Consider the following 15,790-nt stretch of genomic DNA (forward strand, 5'->3'; position numbering starts at 1 on the left):
CGCAACAATATAATACATCACACCTGATCCCAGGGTCTTCGATGTCTCCTTGTCTGCAAGACATGATGTAATGTGCAAGTCTGAACAAAGACTTCGACACTGCTCCCAGGCTACCATGAACCATACTACATCTTGACGCGGAACAGGTAGCGGAGGCGAACCTGTGCAAGATCGTAGACAATGTACTCGTTGTACTGGAGCCATGCGTTGGGGTAGTTGGTATTTCCCGGCTTCACACTCACATCGGGCTGTAACAGTTAGTGACAGTTCTCTCGGCGAATTCTACGATGGGGTGTTCTCACCATCTTGATACCCTTGAGCGATGGGTTGACGCAGCCGGCATCCTTCCACTGGCTGGGACCGGTCTGACCCTGGCCCCAGGTGGACCACATGCCATTCGCTTTGGCGGTCTCGCCGGCGTTGTAGCTCGAGTTGACGAGCTTCTGCATCGGGTCGCCGAGCTCGGCCTCACAGAGAAGCAACAAGGCCTGACCGCCAGAGCTACCGGAGACGCAGTAGTTTGCAGACTTGGAGGACATGTCAGCGAGATAGATACCCTTGCCGAACATGTACCCAGACACGGGGGCCTCGGGAGGGGCGATCCGCAGACCCTGGCTAAGGATACCGCCGTAATTCGTCACTCGAGAGCCGTGCCAAAGCAAGCGTCGGTCTGACTTGATGGACGAGAACTCGCTCTTTTCAAAGCGCTCCAACTCTCCCTGTCTTTCAATGCGGAAGATATCCTCCACCTTGTAGTTGACGGGGTGGGTCGCGCCCTTGGATCCTTGAAGGTACTCGGAGAGAAGAGCGAACTCTGAGCTTGTGCGATCGATGGGAGTCATCTCATCCATACCGAGACCCTGGTACTGTCTGTCGGCGGGGTGAACGTCGTAGACCTTGCGGTCGACCTTCATAAGATCGGACGCAACCTTCATGTCGGAAAGACTGTCGAGCAAGTCGACCTCCTTCTTGAGCATATCACCGCTACGAATGACGGGAGGACGGTTGCGGCCGAAGGCGTGGGGGATCAGGGTGTAGTACAAGTTCGACAGGTACTCAGTTGCTGCCGGCACGGTCATGCTGTACTTGGAATCGGCGAGTGTCGAATCATTGAAGAGCGCACCCAGGTCCTTGAGCGCCTGGAAACCGCGGAGAATCGTGTTCTTGCTGAGCTTGCCGAGCGGCAACTTGTTGGCGTCGTAGTTCATGGATGTCATGGCATCGCGGAAGTACTGCTGGTTGAAGATGAGGTTCATCAGCTCTTCGACAGGCTTCTCCAACGTGCACTGGACCGGCTCCGGAGCGTCATCGGACTCCTCATCCTTGACCTTAACGGCGGGACCAGCATTGTCGCCGTCATCGTCGTCGCTGTCGGAGTCTGGCTCGTAGCTGCGCTCAATGAAGGCGTATTTTTTGGGCTTTGGGTCGTCTGCGCGATTGGCCCAGGTGAGGCCGCTTTTGTCTTTGAACTTCTTATCGAAGTTGCTCAGAGCATCGGCAAGGGTGCCGCTGCCGAGGATCGCACTTTGACCCCATTCGCCGACTCTGCCCCAACGGGTCCACGTTTTGTACGTTGTACCGTTTTGAATGAGCTGTGGGATGTCAGAAACGAGAGTGGGCACGAGTCTCGATCAACGTGTACACACCTGAATGCGGTAGAACTTGTTGTTGTTGCTCGTGGCATTCGTTTGGTTGAGCGAAGCGTCGTAAATGACACCGTCGGGGGCGATGTAGACGGTCCCCTGGACCTTGCATCCCTCGTCGAGCGGGACGTTGAGTGCCTTGGGAGCACTGTTGCCCGCCTTTCCCTTGGTGTCTGCGGCTGCGATTTGTGTCTTCACGTCAGTCTTGTCGTCAGCATCGTCGTCGGCACTCTGCTTTTTCTTGCCCTTGGCACCTGTGGCCGCCTTCTGCTTCTTGACGTCGGGCTTGACATCGCTCTCGCTGTCGGATTGAGCGTCGGCCTTGGCGCGCTTTGTTCCTGCGCCGTTGGCCTTGGGCGCCGTGCTGGCCTGCGACGAAGCTCCGTTCTTCTTATGCCCATTGGTCGCGGCTGCTTGCTGACCATGTTCGTAGCCAGTCTTGGGGAGGAGGGTCGCCTGGGACTCGCAATCCTCGGCCCACTGCAGGCTGACAATGGCAATGTCGTTCTTCTGGGCCGAGGCGACCTTTGTGGTGACGGCATTGAACTCCTCGGGCGTGGTGATGAGGTGAGTCGTCTTCTTGGTGATGGACTTTGCGATGCCGGCACCAAGGGACGCGAGCCAGGACTCGAGCTCGGCGCGCTTCTTGTCAAAGGTGCCACTGATGCAGACAACGGCGCCGTCCAATGGCTGTGTGGCCGGAGCAGCTGGAGCGGCCGGCGCGCTGGCGGTGGCTGCAGCAGCTGACCTGCCCGACCTTCTTGGGGGCATTGTGGGTGACGATGTGGAGAGAAGGGGGGACAGTGGACTTTAAAGGGGCTCGGGGAGAGACAGGGAAGGGCGGACCAGAGTTCCAGATGTGCTGCAAGGGTATTTATTATGGGCACTGATGGGCAGTCGTTGGCAGAGGAATTGAGTCCCAATTGGTGAGGGGAAACGCGTGAAGGGGGTGGAAATGATTTGAATGTGAAGGAGAGACAGACGAGGCGAGAGGGAATCGAAGATGATTTATCTTATTTTCCCTTTTCTTTGGCGTATGGCGAGAAGCAAGCCCACGTCGGCCCATGTGCCACTGGGCGACCTGGGAAGGTACCTACGGCACAGCAGACAGGTGAGGAGGTACATACATACATCATTGTCAAGGTATTGTACAGGATACATCACTGACCGAGGGAGGGAAGGCGCGGTGTGCTTTCAGCTCCTTCTGGGTCGAACCAACAGGGAGCTGCAGGCACCAACGCCGCTGGTGCCTGGCGCACGAACCACCGCGGACCCCTCGAGGACCTCGCGTGTTCACGTGCACTACCCAAACTCGTTCCCAGGCGCCTTTCTGGGGAGGAGCTCCTGGTTCACAGGAACAATTCCTGCCTGCTGCGGGTCCGTGTATATGAGCTTCGAGTTGGGGAAAACGACATCAGGATCCAACAGGGTGATGTATCAAGCCTTGTGGTTTGACTTTTTTTTATTTTACATTTTCCCCATTGGCTTTTTACCCACGCCGCGTTTCTCTTCTTCCCATCCCTCAACCATCACAGGCATCTTGGCTCCAGTAGGCCAGGCCCATCTGCCTAGAGAGTGGACCCTACAGCCTGAATCTAACTGACCCCCCCTGAAAGACCTCATGTTCCTAACGTCATACATCTATCTGATGTCACTAATCTACGGTTCACGTCTGCTCTTCCATCTCAGTTGGGCCTTCAGTCTCACGACTTCATATACATTGTGCGCAGTACGCAGTGTGGAAGCTCGGCGATGGCTCGACCCAAGCTCCGGTCTAATTCAGGGCCATAATTGCCAAGACATCCACTGGCGGCCCTGGTGCCAGTGTCGAAGAGAAATACACCCGTAGTTACGAAAACATCAGGGGGTGAAAGCCCGATTCGTGCATTATCACATCTTCCCACGCCTCCAGCGCCTCTTGCATGTCGTCCGGATAGTAAGCCATGTCTTCGTAGTGTAAGTTCATCAAGTCGTCTGAATTAAGTAGTATAGATAGTCGTTAGCCACAATACATCCTCACTCTTCGCCATGCTCATCGTCATCATCTAGCTCTTCTTCTGGCCGGGGTGTGTTAGAACGCAAAGGATGAAGAGAAGCGTGCTGTGCAAAAGCCAAACAAGCGCGCGGAGTGGGGTCTTAACTCACCTTCCATCAAGTTGTCGTCCAAGTCCGAGTCGTACACGTCGTCTTCGTCCGAGTCCGAACTCGTCTCGAGCGGAAGTTCCGCCTTGACTTGCCCGGCCAATTCTTCGACAAAGTGCTTCCAGTCGATGCCCGTGTACTCTTTCTTGTCCACTTTGTCGTTGGGCGAGGCGTCCTTGCTATGGAACCAGACCTTGGTGTTCGTCATGAAGGTACGTTGGGCAGGGCTGCCGATCATGATGTGGTCCAGGTTTAAGTTAGGCACGTCGCACAGCGCCTTGAGCATCTTGGCCCACAGGTTGACCTTGTAGTGGTCACGTCGCTCCTCTGTGCCGCGGGCCTCGGCTGCTTTGTTCCACAGAGTAAGCTTCCAGAACTCCAGTTTCTTGAGCGTCGGCGAGAGCTTCCGAACAAGATGGATAAGCCGCTTTGGCTCGGCATCCAGAAAGCCTAGATTGAGCTCCTCGAGATGCGGAAACGCCACCGGGGGAGGGGGCGACGGAAGCTGGGGGTCGAAAATGGGAGGCGTGGACGGGGACTTGAAAGCCGGTGTGCCCAGCCAGTTGATGAAGTGATCGACGGCATCCGAGTTGTTGCCCGGGTGGCTAAAGTTCAACCTTAAGTGCTTCAAGTTGGACATGTAGCCCAGGAAGAGGCGCAGGAGATAGTCGTGCCGACGTCGACTGAAGGCCGTGTTGTCCTCAGCGCCGTGTGTGGGAGCCGTGGTCCTGAACGGGCCGTTGGCTACGTTGACAACACAGATGAATGTCTCGAGGCCTTCGATGACAGGGGCGACCTTGGGCCCGAGATAGTTGGTGAAGAGATTGAACGCGTCATCTGAGGGGACGCCCTGGCCTTTCCGGAGCAGCTCAAAGGCCTTGGGGCGTGCGCCGGCGTTTCCGAGTGCAGTGAAGAGGGAAATGAAGACCTTGTTGGTGTAGGCCTGGATCTCGTCGATGGGAACGCGGAAGAGGTTGACTTCCGTCTCCTTCTCGAGCGTCGTGGCCCCGTAGCTCGCCCAGGTGGCAGTGAAGCCATCGCGAAGGCTGCGGGCCTTGGAGTTGTAGTCGCGGATGCCCACTGTCTGTAGGTTCTTCAGGTTGCGGAAAGCCTCGGTCAGCATGAGGACATGCTGACCGCTGTGGACGAGGGCAAAATGGTCGGCCTGAGCTTCGCGGTAGCGAGTCTCGCAGGCCTCCTTTCCGGGGGGGAAGTAGTGGCGCGTGAAGCAGTTCAGGCCAATGATGACATGGTCGAGGCAATCACTTAGCCGCGACTTGCTGATATCGATGAGGGCCTGCAGGCTGAACTCGGTGAGCATGAACTGACGCTTGGTGAAGTATTCCTTCATGAAGGTGTTGAACAGGGATTGCTCGATGGACCTGCACGTGAGGCGCAGGGCGCTCAGTTCCGTCGTGTTGAGGAGTGACGAGATACGGAGAAGGACCTCAAGAGGGACCTTGTTGAAGGGCGATCTGGACTGGGGATTTGTGGGTGTGAGCATGATGGGATTTGACATTGGCGGCATGGGAGCCGACAGCGTGGTTTGTGACATCTTTTTGTTTGTTTTGCGATGTTGCACCTCGGCGTAGAGAATCCGAATGCAAAAGGGGGTCGTGAGGGGGAGGTGACGGCTTTCAATAACCGGCGTATCGACGCGTTGATTTTCGGGAGAGTGGAATTCAGGAAGGAAGAAAAAAGGTTGTCAGTGAGGTTCTAAAGAAGTCGCTGGTGAAGGTTGAGATGTGGTGGTGTGAAAGTCGAGGTGAGGGTGGTGGCTCGTGTTTAAGCTCTAGGCAGAAGCGGGGAACTGGAGGTGAGAATTCCGGTTGGTTGTTGGATATGCGATGAAAAAGGAGCGCAGAAGTTGCATCTCCAGCCGCTGTCGACGGCGACGTGTTGCAGGCAATAAATCGGTGCCGCATCAGCCTCGCAACGCCCAGTTCTTTTTCGCTCCTTTGTTGTGGCGGGTGTGGTTATCGCCGCACCAGCGCCGGTAACTGCTTGGTGGCGTCCAGTTTTTGGGGTTTGGGTCGGAGACGACTGGAGGTTGCCGCCGCCGTCTCCCAAAACAGATTGTGCTCGGTGACTGGCTGGCTGTCAATGGTCCCTGAACTGTGCCCTTGATCTTTGAGTACGAGAAAAAACAATTGGTATAGGCGTCCCTCGGCAAGCTTTACTACCTGCAGCACACACAAGTTTCCATCTGACGATGCGATGCGCAGTTTGATTGACATCTGATTGCATTGGAGCTCGGGCCACAGCGATGACGTGACCAGCAGCTTGTGGACCGTGCTTCTCTGTCTGCCTATCTCCCTCCTTGGAAACATCGGCTTGAACAGATACGTACTGCGTATGGTCCTTGCTCACTATAGTGCTCCGCCCGCATAAACTCAGCTCCCGATGGGGAAGTCGACCCCCTGTTCCTTTTCGCAATTCTGCTGCTGACTTATCATGGATTTTCCAGACTTGAACCTGCCCAAATCCAGGCAGACAGGGACGAACAATGTTCGTACTGTCAAATTAACTTTCCAAAGGGACGGTGTCTCATGTAGCTTAATCCATCGTCGCTCCTTACAGTCGACAATTTACAGCCCGCCGAGGACAACCATCTGCATCATCTTTTGGGGTTATTCCCAGACATATCTCACTTTGGAAACATCAACCTCTGGATATTCGTCAAGGCGTTACAGCAGCAACTGCTGATTGAGTTTGGTGGAAGAAAGGGGGACTTTGCTGATGAGTCAGCCTGTTAATTGGGGACCAATAAAGGTCGAGCGACGATCGTCAACTGAATCGCGTCCCGTTGTTTGGCTGTCCCCTAGCGTATTCGTACGGTCTCAATCTCATGTGCTCATATGCGCGTGGGAAAGGACTGATCGCCCGCTGGCCCCTGGCGGAGATGATGACTCGACGGCTTCTGCCACTGTGTTGTCTCTTTTTTGTTTTTCTTTCTTTTTTTCTTCTTCTTTCGTACTCACCCACTCACTAGCCGTTGGACCTCAGCGATTCTGGTTGCCTCTCGACTAACGAATTTGTGCCGATCCCTTGGATTCCTCGGAATCAACCGGCCAAAGTCGCATTCTTCGTGGAAGCTGTCACCCATGCTGTCCAGACGGGCTGGATCTTCGGATCTTTGCCGTTCGTTTACACGGAATCGTCGCAGATTGATGGAGTCCGACATACATTGCCCCTGGTGAGTTTAGGAGGCTACCCCAACCAACGGCTTACTGCAAAGAAGCCTTGGCGGCGAGTCTGAGAAACGGCTAATTTACTTAATTGTTCCATCTAACAACCCTGACGAACAAGCTTGAAGTCTAACATAGTATTGCAGCATCAAGTGATCACCCGCTGCGCTGTATTGCACCGCACGCCCACCTTCACGGGCGAACGGAGCCTTGCCGACTTGATGCCATCCATTGTCGTTTGCATAGGATTGCGCAATCATGTTCAATCGCAGCAGCCCAGGGCGGTCAACAGATACAGTCAACCGGAATCTGCGAGACGGGCCGGCCTACGAAATGGGAGAAAGGAAGAAGTGGAGGGGGAGGGAGAGACAGAGACATGCCCGGCGGACGGATACCCTGGAACCGCTTGTTCCAGGCTTTCCGGCGAATCCTAATCACGACTACGGGCTGAAGAGTCGTACTCAAATTGGGGTGTTTTTCCCGCTCGCAGCTTAGCTTGAGGTGAGCTTGATGTTCGAGATGAAGGGGGCCGCAGCGAATACGCAGCTTGGCAACGCTCCGCGCAATGGCCGCGACCTGCCCACATCACGCGAGGTGTGGTGCTTCTTTTCAAAATTCCTCCAACCAGGTGCCTCGATTCCGTTGACGACTCCACGGGTTGAGCCAGGCCCCCTTCCCCCCCGTGTCCTCCGTCCAGCAACTCCGACCTGCGGACAATTATGTTGGCCTTTATTTGAAGCAGCAGGCCCCATAAGTTTAAACTGATCCAGAAGGTGAGCTTTGGTGCAAGTACCGGGGCCGCTCGGCGCTGACAAGCACCCAAGTCGCCTAATCACTCCCAATGCCACCCCACCGATGCTGCAGCTGGCGGGCCTGATTCATCTTCTTAAGACATGCCAAGACATGCGCCAAGACTCGGGAGCGGGGAGCCTCACTTCGCTCTTGTCAACGACTGGATCCGGACTTCATTTTTCCATCCTCCATTCACCCACCCTCGCCCACGTTGGCCATGGGCGGAGATGAACTACACCATATCGAGCCGGGGGGTGGTGACGAAGGCAATGCGACGGTACTTGGCTCATAAACAAGCTCCCACTAGGCCGACGACGCACGCCTGGTAGCCCGCCCCGTATCCGCACCCTGCAGCGTCCTCCCTCTTTGGACGCGCAAAATGCAGCTCTCACCAAGTCGCCTCCCCCGGCTGGCCCTCTGTAAGCCCCTCGCCTTCGCAGGCCCTTTTGCCTCGTTCATCTGATCATTTCTGAATTTCTGCTGATGATCAATAAGCGCAACCCCCACTCGCGTCGTCCCTAATCACCCCGACTCATCCCAATGATCCCAGAACCTCGTCGATGGGTCCATCTTCCCCCCTCCCCCTACCCAAGATCAAGAATCCAGCGTGATGCCGAACCGGCTTGGTTCCGATCTGGGCGCCGATAAAAAGAGCTCCCTCGCCCAGCCTTAGCATGCCTTGTTGAAAGCTTGGCGACTCAGATCTGGTCTCACGCTTGCTTGTTTCTCACTACACCACCGTTCATTCATTCCCTCCTGCTCGCGGTTCGGCATACAGTCTTAGTCATTCTTTTCCGCTTCCAGCAGCGCAGCCAAGCCCCATCATGAAGTCCGTTCTCTTCTTCGCGACCGCCGCCGCGGCCGCCGGTCCCTACCTGGCCTGGACCGCCGAGTCTTTCACCAAGCACGAGATTGACAACAAGAAGCCCTTCCACTACACCAAGGCCGTCCTGTACGACGGTTTTGAGGCCGCAATCGAGCTCACCAAGGACGAGGCCCTCGTCGACTGGTACCGCAGCCGCATCGACGACCGCGTCGTCCTCGCCAACGGAAGCATCCTCAACTGGAGGCCCACCCACTACTCCCTCGATGAGTACCGCATCGGCAACAACATTCTCTGGTGGTACGAGCGTACCGGCGAGGAGAAGTACAAGACGGCCGCCAAGACCATCCGCGAGCAGCTCGACCGTCACCCTCGCACCCTCGAGGGCGGCTTCTTCCACCGCAGCCCCGACTACGATGACCAGATGTGGCTCGACGGCATCTTCATGGCCGACTCCTTCTACGCCAAGTGGACTTCCCTCTTCGACAGCAAGAACGCCACCGCCTGGAACGACATTGTCAACCAGTTCGACGTTATTGACGCCCACACCCGCAACCGCACCCTCAACCTGCTCTACCACGGCTTCGACGAGAAGAAGGAGGCCGTCTGGGCCAACAAGGAGACTGGTGCCTCGCCCCTGATATGGTCCCGTGCCGTCGGCTGGTACGCCGTCGCCCTCCTCGAGGTCATCCCCCTGCTGCCCCGCGGCCACCCCGGCGTCGCCAAGCTGTCCAAGTACTTCACCACCCTTGCCGAGGGCCTGAAGAACTCCCAGGACAAGACCGGTGGCTGGTGGCTCATCATGGACCCTGCCTACGTCAGCCGCACCGGCAACTACATCGAGTCTTCCGCCTCGGCCCTCTTCGTCTTCGCCTGGCTCAAGGGCATCAAGCTCGGCCTGCTGCCCGAGCGCAAGTACTTCCCGGCGGCCGCCAAGGGCTACCAGGAGCTGACCACCTTTGTCGTCGAGAACGCCAACGGCACCGTCAACTGGGACGGCACCGTCGAGGTCGGCTCGCTCAACAGCGACGCCAGCTTCGACTACTACATCTCGGTCCCCATCGCCATGAACGACTACAAGGGCGTCGGCCCCTGGATGTTCGCCTCCTACGAGTGGGAGACGTTCAACCAGACCAAGCCTGCCACCCGCCCCCGCAGCCCGCGCACCTACAACCGCCGCTACCACTTTTAAAGGGGACGGGTTGTTGCAGGCAAGACGTGTGACTTGACGTGATGGAAGAAGAAAAGAAGAAGCATGGACCGATGAGAATCAAGAATCATGGGTCCCCCCTCTCAAATTCAGCATGTACATGATTTATATATTTTAGTTTCGTAGCCCCTTACATCGGAGGGTGCTGTATATTCGCACCACATTTACATAAGCATCTATTCGTGTTCCTCTTTCTGCTTTATTTCTATGTGCTTCCCGGTCAACGCATGATGGCAACTCCGGCATGCCCTACACGCAGCAGATCACGAATGTTTGCTCTTCGATGCCGCCCACGGCAAGCTAGTCAATGCGTCACCAAGTCTGCAGATCGTGTCAGCGAAACATCTCCCGCTCCTTCTTCGCTGCTCGTCCAACTCACCTCTTCAGACCCTCACCGATGATGTCTTGTGACTGGGTGTACACCACACGAAACCACCCCGGCGCAAGACAGTGCTCTTCGCAAGGGTGCAGAAACACACCCTTCTCCAAGATCTTCTGCGCCAGCGCAAACTCGCGTTCCTGGTCCGTCCCGTATCCCTCCCCCCGAGGCGGCGGCGGCGGCAGCCACGGCGATAGGTCGACGTATACGAAGAAGCCGGCGTTCGCCCGGACATACCCCACGCCCAGGTCCTCCAACCCCCTCGTCACGAACCCGTACGCCGCCGCGAGCTTTTCCCTGGACCCGCACACGAACCCGTCATGCCACCCGCGGTCCTCGAGCATGGCGGCCGCGATCGCGACCGACGGGCCCGCGGGGCTGTGGAACCGCACGACGCTCGAGAACGCCTCGTGCAGCGCCCGGTTCCGCGAAACCAGCGCGCCGAGCCGCATCCCCGGGGCCGCAAAGTCCTTGGCGAGGCCGTACTCCACGTGCACCAGGTCCGGGTCGACGACGCCCTCGGGGTCGATGGACAACACGGACGTGAAGGCCGGCAGCGGTTCCGACGACGACGACGACGACGACGACGACGACGAGAACACCGACAACCCATAGATCTCGTCGCTGATGAGATGGATCCTGTGCCTCTGGCAGAAGCGCATGATGCCCACCAGCGTCTCGCGCGGGTAGCACCGACCGAGCGGGTTATTCGGGTTCACAATCATCACGGCCCGGATCCGCACGCCCCGCGCGTGCGACCGCCGCAGCGCCGCCTCGAACGCCTCGACGACGCCCGGCTCGAGGCACGTGTCGGGCGTCGTGTCGGCGTACACCACCTCGACGCCCATCTCGTTGCCGAAGTCGAGCTCGAAGCGCCCGTACACCGGCCGCGACGTGAGCACGCCCTCGCCCGCGGACGCGAGGGCGAAGGCGAGGACGCACTGCACGGCCGTCGCGCCCGAGGCGAGCTGGACGTCGTCCGGCGCCAGCGGCGTGTGCGGGCCAAAGGTGCGATTCAGGTGCGACGCCACGGCGGCGCGGAGCCGGGCGCCGCCGGCGGTGCTGTAGCCGTAGGTGAAGACGTCCGGCGGCAGCGGGACGCGGGCGGCGAAGGAGGCGATGTCGTCGAGCACGAGGGCGTTGCTGGCCAGGGCGAAGGAGATGACGCCCGACGGGTTCGAGGCGGAGTAGGTCTGCGCCGGGGCGAAGCGCCAGGGCCGGCGGAGGGCCGAGGCCGTCTTCGCGCCGCGCGGGGAGAGCATCGCGCCGTTGGGGGACGTGGTGCAGGTCATGTCCCGCCGTCCTCTTCACAGGGGAAATGTTGTCAAGTTGGAGTGGTTTCGCGATAAGGAAAAACGGGAGGGTTTGGTGGCGATTATGTTGTACTCCGTGTGTCTTCGCCGATCGGCGTCGTTGCGGCGGGAGGAAAGGGGGGCAGTTTGAGCACCTTTACGGCCTCCGTTGGTCGGAGGGGAATGGATCCCCTCTTGTTGTCGCACGCGGCATGGATTAAACCTGCGCAAACGTGCTCAGAGAAAAGCGTTTCACCAATACAACTTCAGTAAACCGATGTAAGGTCCTTGAAACGCACCCGGTCCGGTCCAGCTTCCGCTCTGAAATCGGATGGAACCCTTCGCATCCTGACTTGAAGCCCGACTGCTCGTTGCCGTCTCCGGCGCCGGCGCACGGGCACGGGGAGCGGCCCTTCTTCCGTCGGGCCCCGCCCGGGGCGGTGGTGGCTGGAAGCGGCCATATCCCAGCGGCGCAGACCGAAGTAGCATCTGCCACAAAACGAAGTGGGAATAAGATTACAGTTTTGGGGTCTCATACATTGACCCACCCCTTCTTTTCCGGGATGATTTGGTTCATGGCTAGCATCTCTGATTCGCTAAGCCGCCGATTCGCGACGTCCAAGTTCAAGCCGGGTAGGCCTAAGTTGAATCCTTGAACATCCCGGGTCAGCCAGAAGATGGACAAAGAAAGATACATAATAGCATAGTCTCGGCCTCGGAACAGACCGTATGTGCAGAGAACAAACTTGTGCGGAAAGACTTTGACACATGATGGAGGGCGTCTGACGATGTTGCTGTCACAGTCCAGGCAGACGCGTGGGATACCTGCCATTGCAACTATGTGACTCGTTGCGTTGGGCAAGCCAGAGTCTTTGGAGTATGTTGACTACCATGAGCTTCTTTCGCGTCAAACATCATGCTGTCTGTTTCTCCGCCTCCCACTTCGCCATGATAGAAGAGCATGCATGCAGTGCAGTCCAGCAGACGCATCAAATCACTCTCTTGACCAATGCTTCGTCTTCACCCAGCTATGTGCGTCAACATCATGACTCTTTCTGTAATCTCCAGACCGCGGAAAGCAGAGGAATATACAAGCTACCTACATTGCCTATCCTAATGAAGAATTACTACCAGTCTCCTCACAACAAGGACGTAGCTGGCCACGTGCTCGCTCCCGGCGGAGACAACGTTCCCGCCTGCCACGATGTGAGAAGAATAGGACGGCCAACCTGCAACTAGCTTTCTGCATTTCCTTTCATTTTCTATTTTGGGTTGATGCTCTCGTAGCTTTTAGCAGAACAAGCAAACTTAGATCGGATGACCATCCAGCAATTAGTACATGGCTACGAAAACGCTACGGGCGTTAGGTTTAACAGGACGACCGCGCCCCCCCCGCCTTTTCAAAGCGTGGGAGAGGCAAGGTCTGGTTGTATCTTGGAATGTCGTTTAGGGATGATCTAGACCCAATCACGCAAGTTGGTCATACACCGGCCAAGGCGCCAGGACCGAGAGGCCTCATCGGACTAAGCAACAGTAACACAACATGCTGACGATGGGTCCAGTAACTGGGCTTATGCCTGCTCACTAGCTCCAGGAGGGCAGATTGAATCACGATGGCATATGCAGCCCTAAGCTCAATACCCGTTTAGGAGGCGGTGGTGTTAATAGGAAGCCGACAGGAACACGTCAAGCGGTCAGCGTGGCGGCGTCGGCCGACGGATTCAACGCGTTTGCTGTCATCAAGCAACCTATTGGGTATTCTTCAAGGCCTGGAGCTTCCACACACTGATAATGTAAACTGTGCTAAAAGCAGAGAGCAGCCGTTGTCACGTGTTCCTAGACGCAAGCTACCGATCTAAATCGTGTTCAGAGACGATTCATGGTCGCCAATAGTCTGAGCCAGACAACAGCATCGCCCCCCGGGGTTCCAACGATGCTTCGGACATGACCTCACGAGGCCGTCTGGAGCGATTGGAAAACAGCACACAAGTCGCAGAGACTGTGGCGGCTGTGGCTCAATTATCAGGTATGAAACGGGAGTGGATGCACGATGGGCAAAGGGGCAGCAGAGCGAATTGAGGTTTGAGCTTGGGAGGAGCAAACATGATTGACTGGCGAATCTGACGTGCATGAAGCCGAGTGATCTGTCGACGGCCAGAAGCGGAATGGAGAGGTATTCTGGTACCATCGTTAGTGCCATCGAGGGGGTAAGCGTTGTGGCACAGGGATCAATGTGACACCAGCAAGGCGGCGTGGAGTGGCTGGATCTACCCAGGTGCGCGGTAGAGGCCATTTTAGAGGCCCGGAATCCATACTTGGAGGTCGGGACGGGAGACAAGGGACCAGGAGAAAGCGAAGCATAAGCCGGCTCAGTTGCTTGCTATTGACGCGGCAACGCCTCCAAATGGGGGCAGGGGGTTGCGAGCCGCCTCACATCGCCTCGATGGGACCTCGTGCGCCTCTCAGTGTCAGTCTTGCGGCAGCGATGGCGAGATGACGAGATGGTCGAACAACCAGAGAGATATAAAACCCAAAAGTTAATTGGGCGGCAGTCATACGCTGGGCGGCAAAAGAGCGGCGGCTCGTCTAGTGCAAACGAGTACAAGATCCCAGAGGTTTTTGTATGATGCGAAACGGGTAGAACGAAGGAGTACACGATGCCGCGAGTGCGTGCCAGCACATGGCAACGCCTTACATCAGAGACGAGAGTAGACAGACAAAATGACAACGGTACTGCGGTGTGAGATTCGGGTGTCGTGTCTGCCGACCTCGTCGAGGCAGCCAGGAAGCATGGTAGACTGGGGTTCGACGGCGTACACAGCGCAGCTGCATGAGAGTGGCAGGAGAGATGGAAAGAGAGAGGCAGAGAAAGTGTGCGAGAGCGGTTCGGTAGTCGACGATTGGCTTCAGGGGCCGGGAACGGTGTTTGGAGGCGACGGAGGCGATGGAGGCGGTCGACTGTCGCGGTGGTGGTGTGGTGAAGCGAAGCAGCAGACGGGATGGTGAGGGTCATGCTGGATGGGCGGGCGGGGGTGTTATTTGGGGCCCTGTGATGTGTTGGCATGGCGTGCCGACTCTCGTGGACGACGCAGATTGGATACGGGGCGACCAGGGGGGTTGGCTGCCCTGTATGCCGGGTGTCCTGGAGCTGCGGAGCTGCCGTGTGAGTTGTTGTCGGTCGCAGACGAGTGTGTGTGAGAGGAGAAGTAGGAGGAGGACTCAAGTCCCAAGTCTCAGGCAGGGCGGGCGCATTGGCTGGTCGAGCATGTAAAACAGGAGGGCCAAAGGCTATGCATGCCAACTCATCAAGACGGCCAGGCGCAGAGGTATTTTCTTTTATCCCTCTTCCCATCGCCCCTCCCCCTCCTTCAACCCGTGAGATGGGACGCGTGGTTGGTGTCGTTCCGGGCGGGTTGCCGTGTCGGTATCGCTGTTTCTGCATTTATTGGCCCGTCGGTGAGCGGCGATTTGTCCGACTTTGTTGGGTCAGCACACGAGATGCTGATGGTGTGGACAGCATGGCATGGCAGAGCCGGCTGCAATGGGATTTCTATGTTGCAGACCGCTTCTCTGAGGCGCAAGTGACATGGCATTAACAAGTCTGCTGCATCGGGGGCGCCGTACCCGTAGGCATGGACGGACGGGTCAACAACGTGTGCGGTGTGTGGATCATGGACCGTCTGGCTCCGGGGCCCAGGCGGCCGTGTTCTCCTCTCTGCTCTGGTCAGCAGCGCCTTTGTGAGGATGTATACCGATACCATATGGGCTGATGTATACACGATGTCGCGGGCGAATGACTGCACAGCACATATTCTTCAAGCGACATCCATGTCCGACGTGACGAGCAGAGCAACGATGCACGAGGGCAAAAAGCGCGGCGGTTCGTGTTGTGTTGCAGTGTCGTGCCGTGTGCGCCAGGTAGCAAGGCGAGGGCCAACTCAATCGGGTCCTTGGTGTCTGACAGTCGTCTATTCTGGCAGGGCACGCACGAGTGACGCAGGTAACTGTGGGTGTTGTTTATTGTTCTTGTTGTTATTATTATTGTGCAACGCAAGGGGAGATGACGATGCCAAAGTCAATCAGCGCAAATGTCATGCAGTTTCGATGGTAGGCCCTGGTTTCGAGGAGGCCAAGAGTGGGCAAAGTTAGGATACCCATGGGGCGAAGCCGGACGTGAATTGACATCCTGATGGTCTCCTTGCAGCGACACTACTTTGGCAGCTGTGAGCTGCTGGCGGTGCTTGATTTATAAGTTGCCACCCGTTGCCTCTGCTGTTGGTGTTGGTGTTGGTTTACGCGGCGATGGAAACATCAACAGAGG

The 15,790-nt window shown here is 57.1% G+C and overlaps 4 protein-coding genes across 4 annotated transcripts; 1 reads left to right on the plus strand and 3 right to left on the minus strand.

The window, feature by feature from the left end:
* Positions 1 to 125: 125 nt before the first annotated feature.
* CH63R_03650 (Poly [ADP-ribose] polymerase) lies at positions 126 to 2,414 on the minus strand (the record flags this gene model as incomplete). The annotated part of the gene is made up of 3 exons (XM_018298625.1): positions 126 to 248; positions 303 to 1,592; positions 1,647 to 2,414. 3 exons carry the CDS (start codon positions 2,412 to 2,414, stop codon positions 126 to 128), a joined length of 2,181 nt encoding a protein of 726 aa, XP_018159871.1.
* Positions 2,415 to 3,659: 1,245 nt separating this feature from the next.
* Positions 3,660 to 5,340, minus strand: CH63R_03651 (F-box domain-containing protein; the record flags this gene model as incomplete). Its single annotated transcript, XM_018298626.1, has 2 exons — positions 3,660 to 3,700; positions 3,789 to 5,340. The coding sequence occupies 2 exons, from the start codon at positions 5,338 to 5,340 to the stop codon at positions 3,660 to 3,662; spliced, it is 1,593 nt and encodes a 530-aa protein (XP_018159872.1).
* A 3,249-nt stretch (positions 5,341 to 8,589) lies between these two features.
* On the plus strand, positions 8,590 to 9,780 carry CH63R_03652 (Glycosyl hydrolase family 88; the record flags this gene model as incomplete). The annotated part of the gene is made up of 1 exon (XM_018298627.1): positions 8,590 to 9,780. The coding sequence occupies one exon, from the start codon at positions 8,590 to 8,592 to the stop codon at positions 9,778 to 9,780; it is 1,191 nt and encodes a 396-aa protein (XP_018159873.1).
* A 281-nt stretch (positions 9,781 to 10,061) lies between these two features.
* CH63R_03653 (1-aminocyclopropane-1-carboxylate synthase) lies at positions 10,062 to 11,469 on the minus strand (the record flags this gene model as incomplete). The annotated part of the gene is made up of 2 exons (XM_018298628.1): positions 10,062 to 10,119; positions 10,178 to 11,469. 2 exons carry the CDS (start codon positions 11,467 to 11,469, stop codon positions 10,062 to 10,064), a joined length of 1,350 nt encoding a protein of 449 aa, XP_018159874.1.
* Between the last annotated feature and the right edge of the window lie 4,321 nt (positions 11,470 to 15,790).

The sequence above is a fragment of the Colletotrichum higginsianum genome, chromosome 3 (genome assembly GCF_001672515.1).
Source record: "Colletotrichum higginsianum IMI 349063 chromosome 3, whole genome shotgun sequence".
Classification (NCBI taxonomy): domain Eukaryota; kingdom Fungi; phylum Ascomycota; class Sordariomycetes; order Glomerellales; family Glomerellaceae; genus Colletotrichum; species Colletotrichum higginsianum.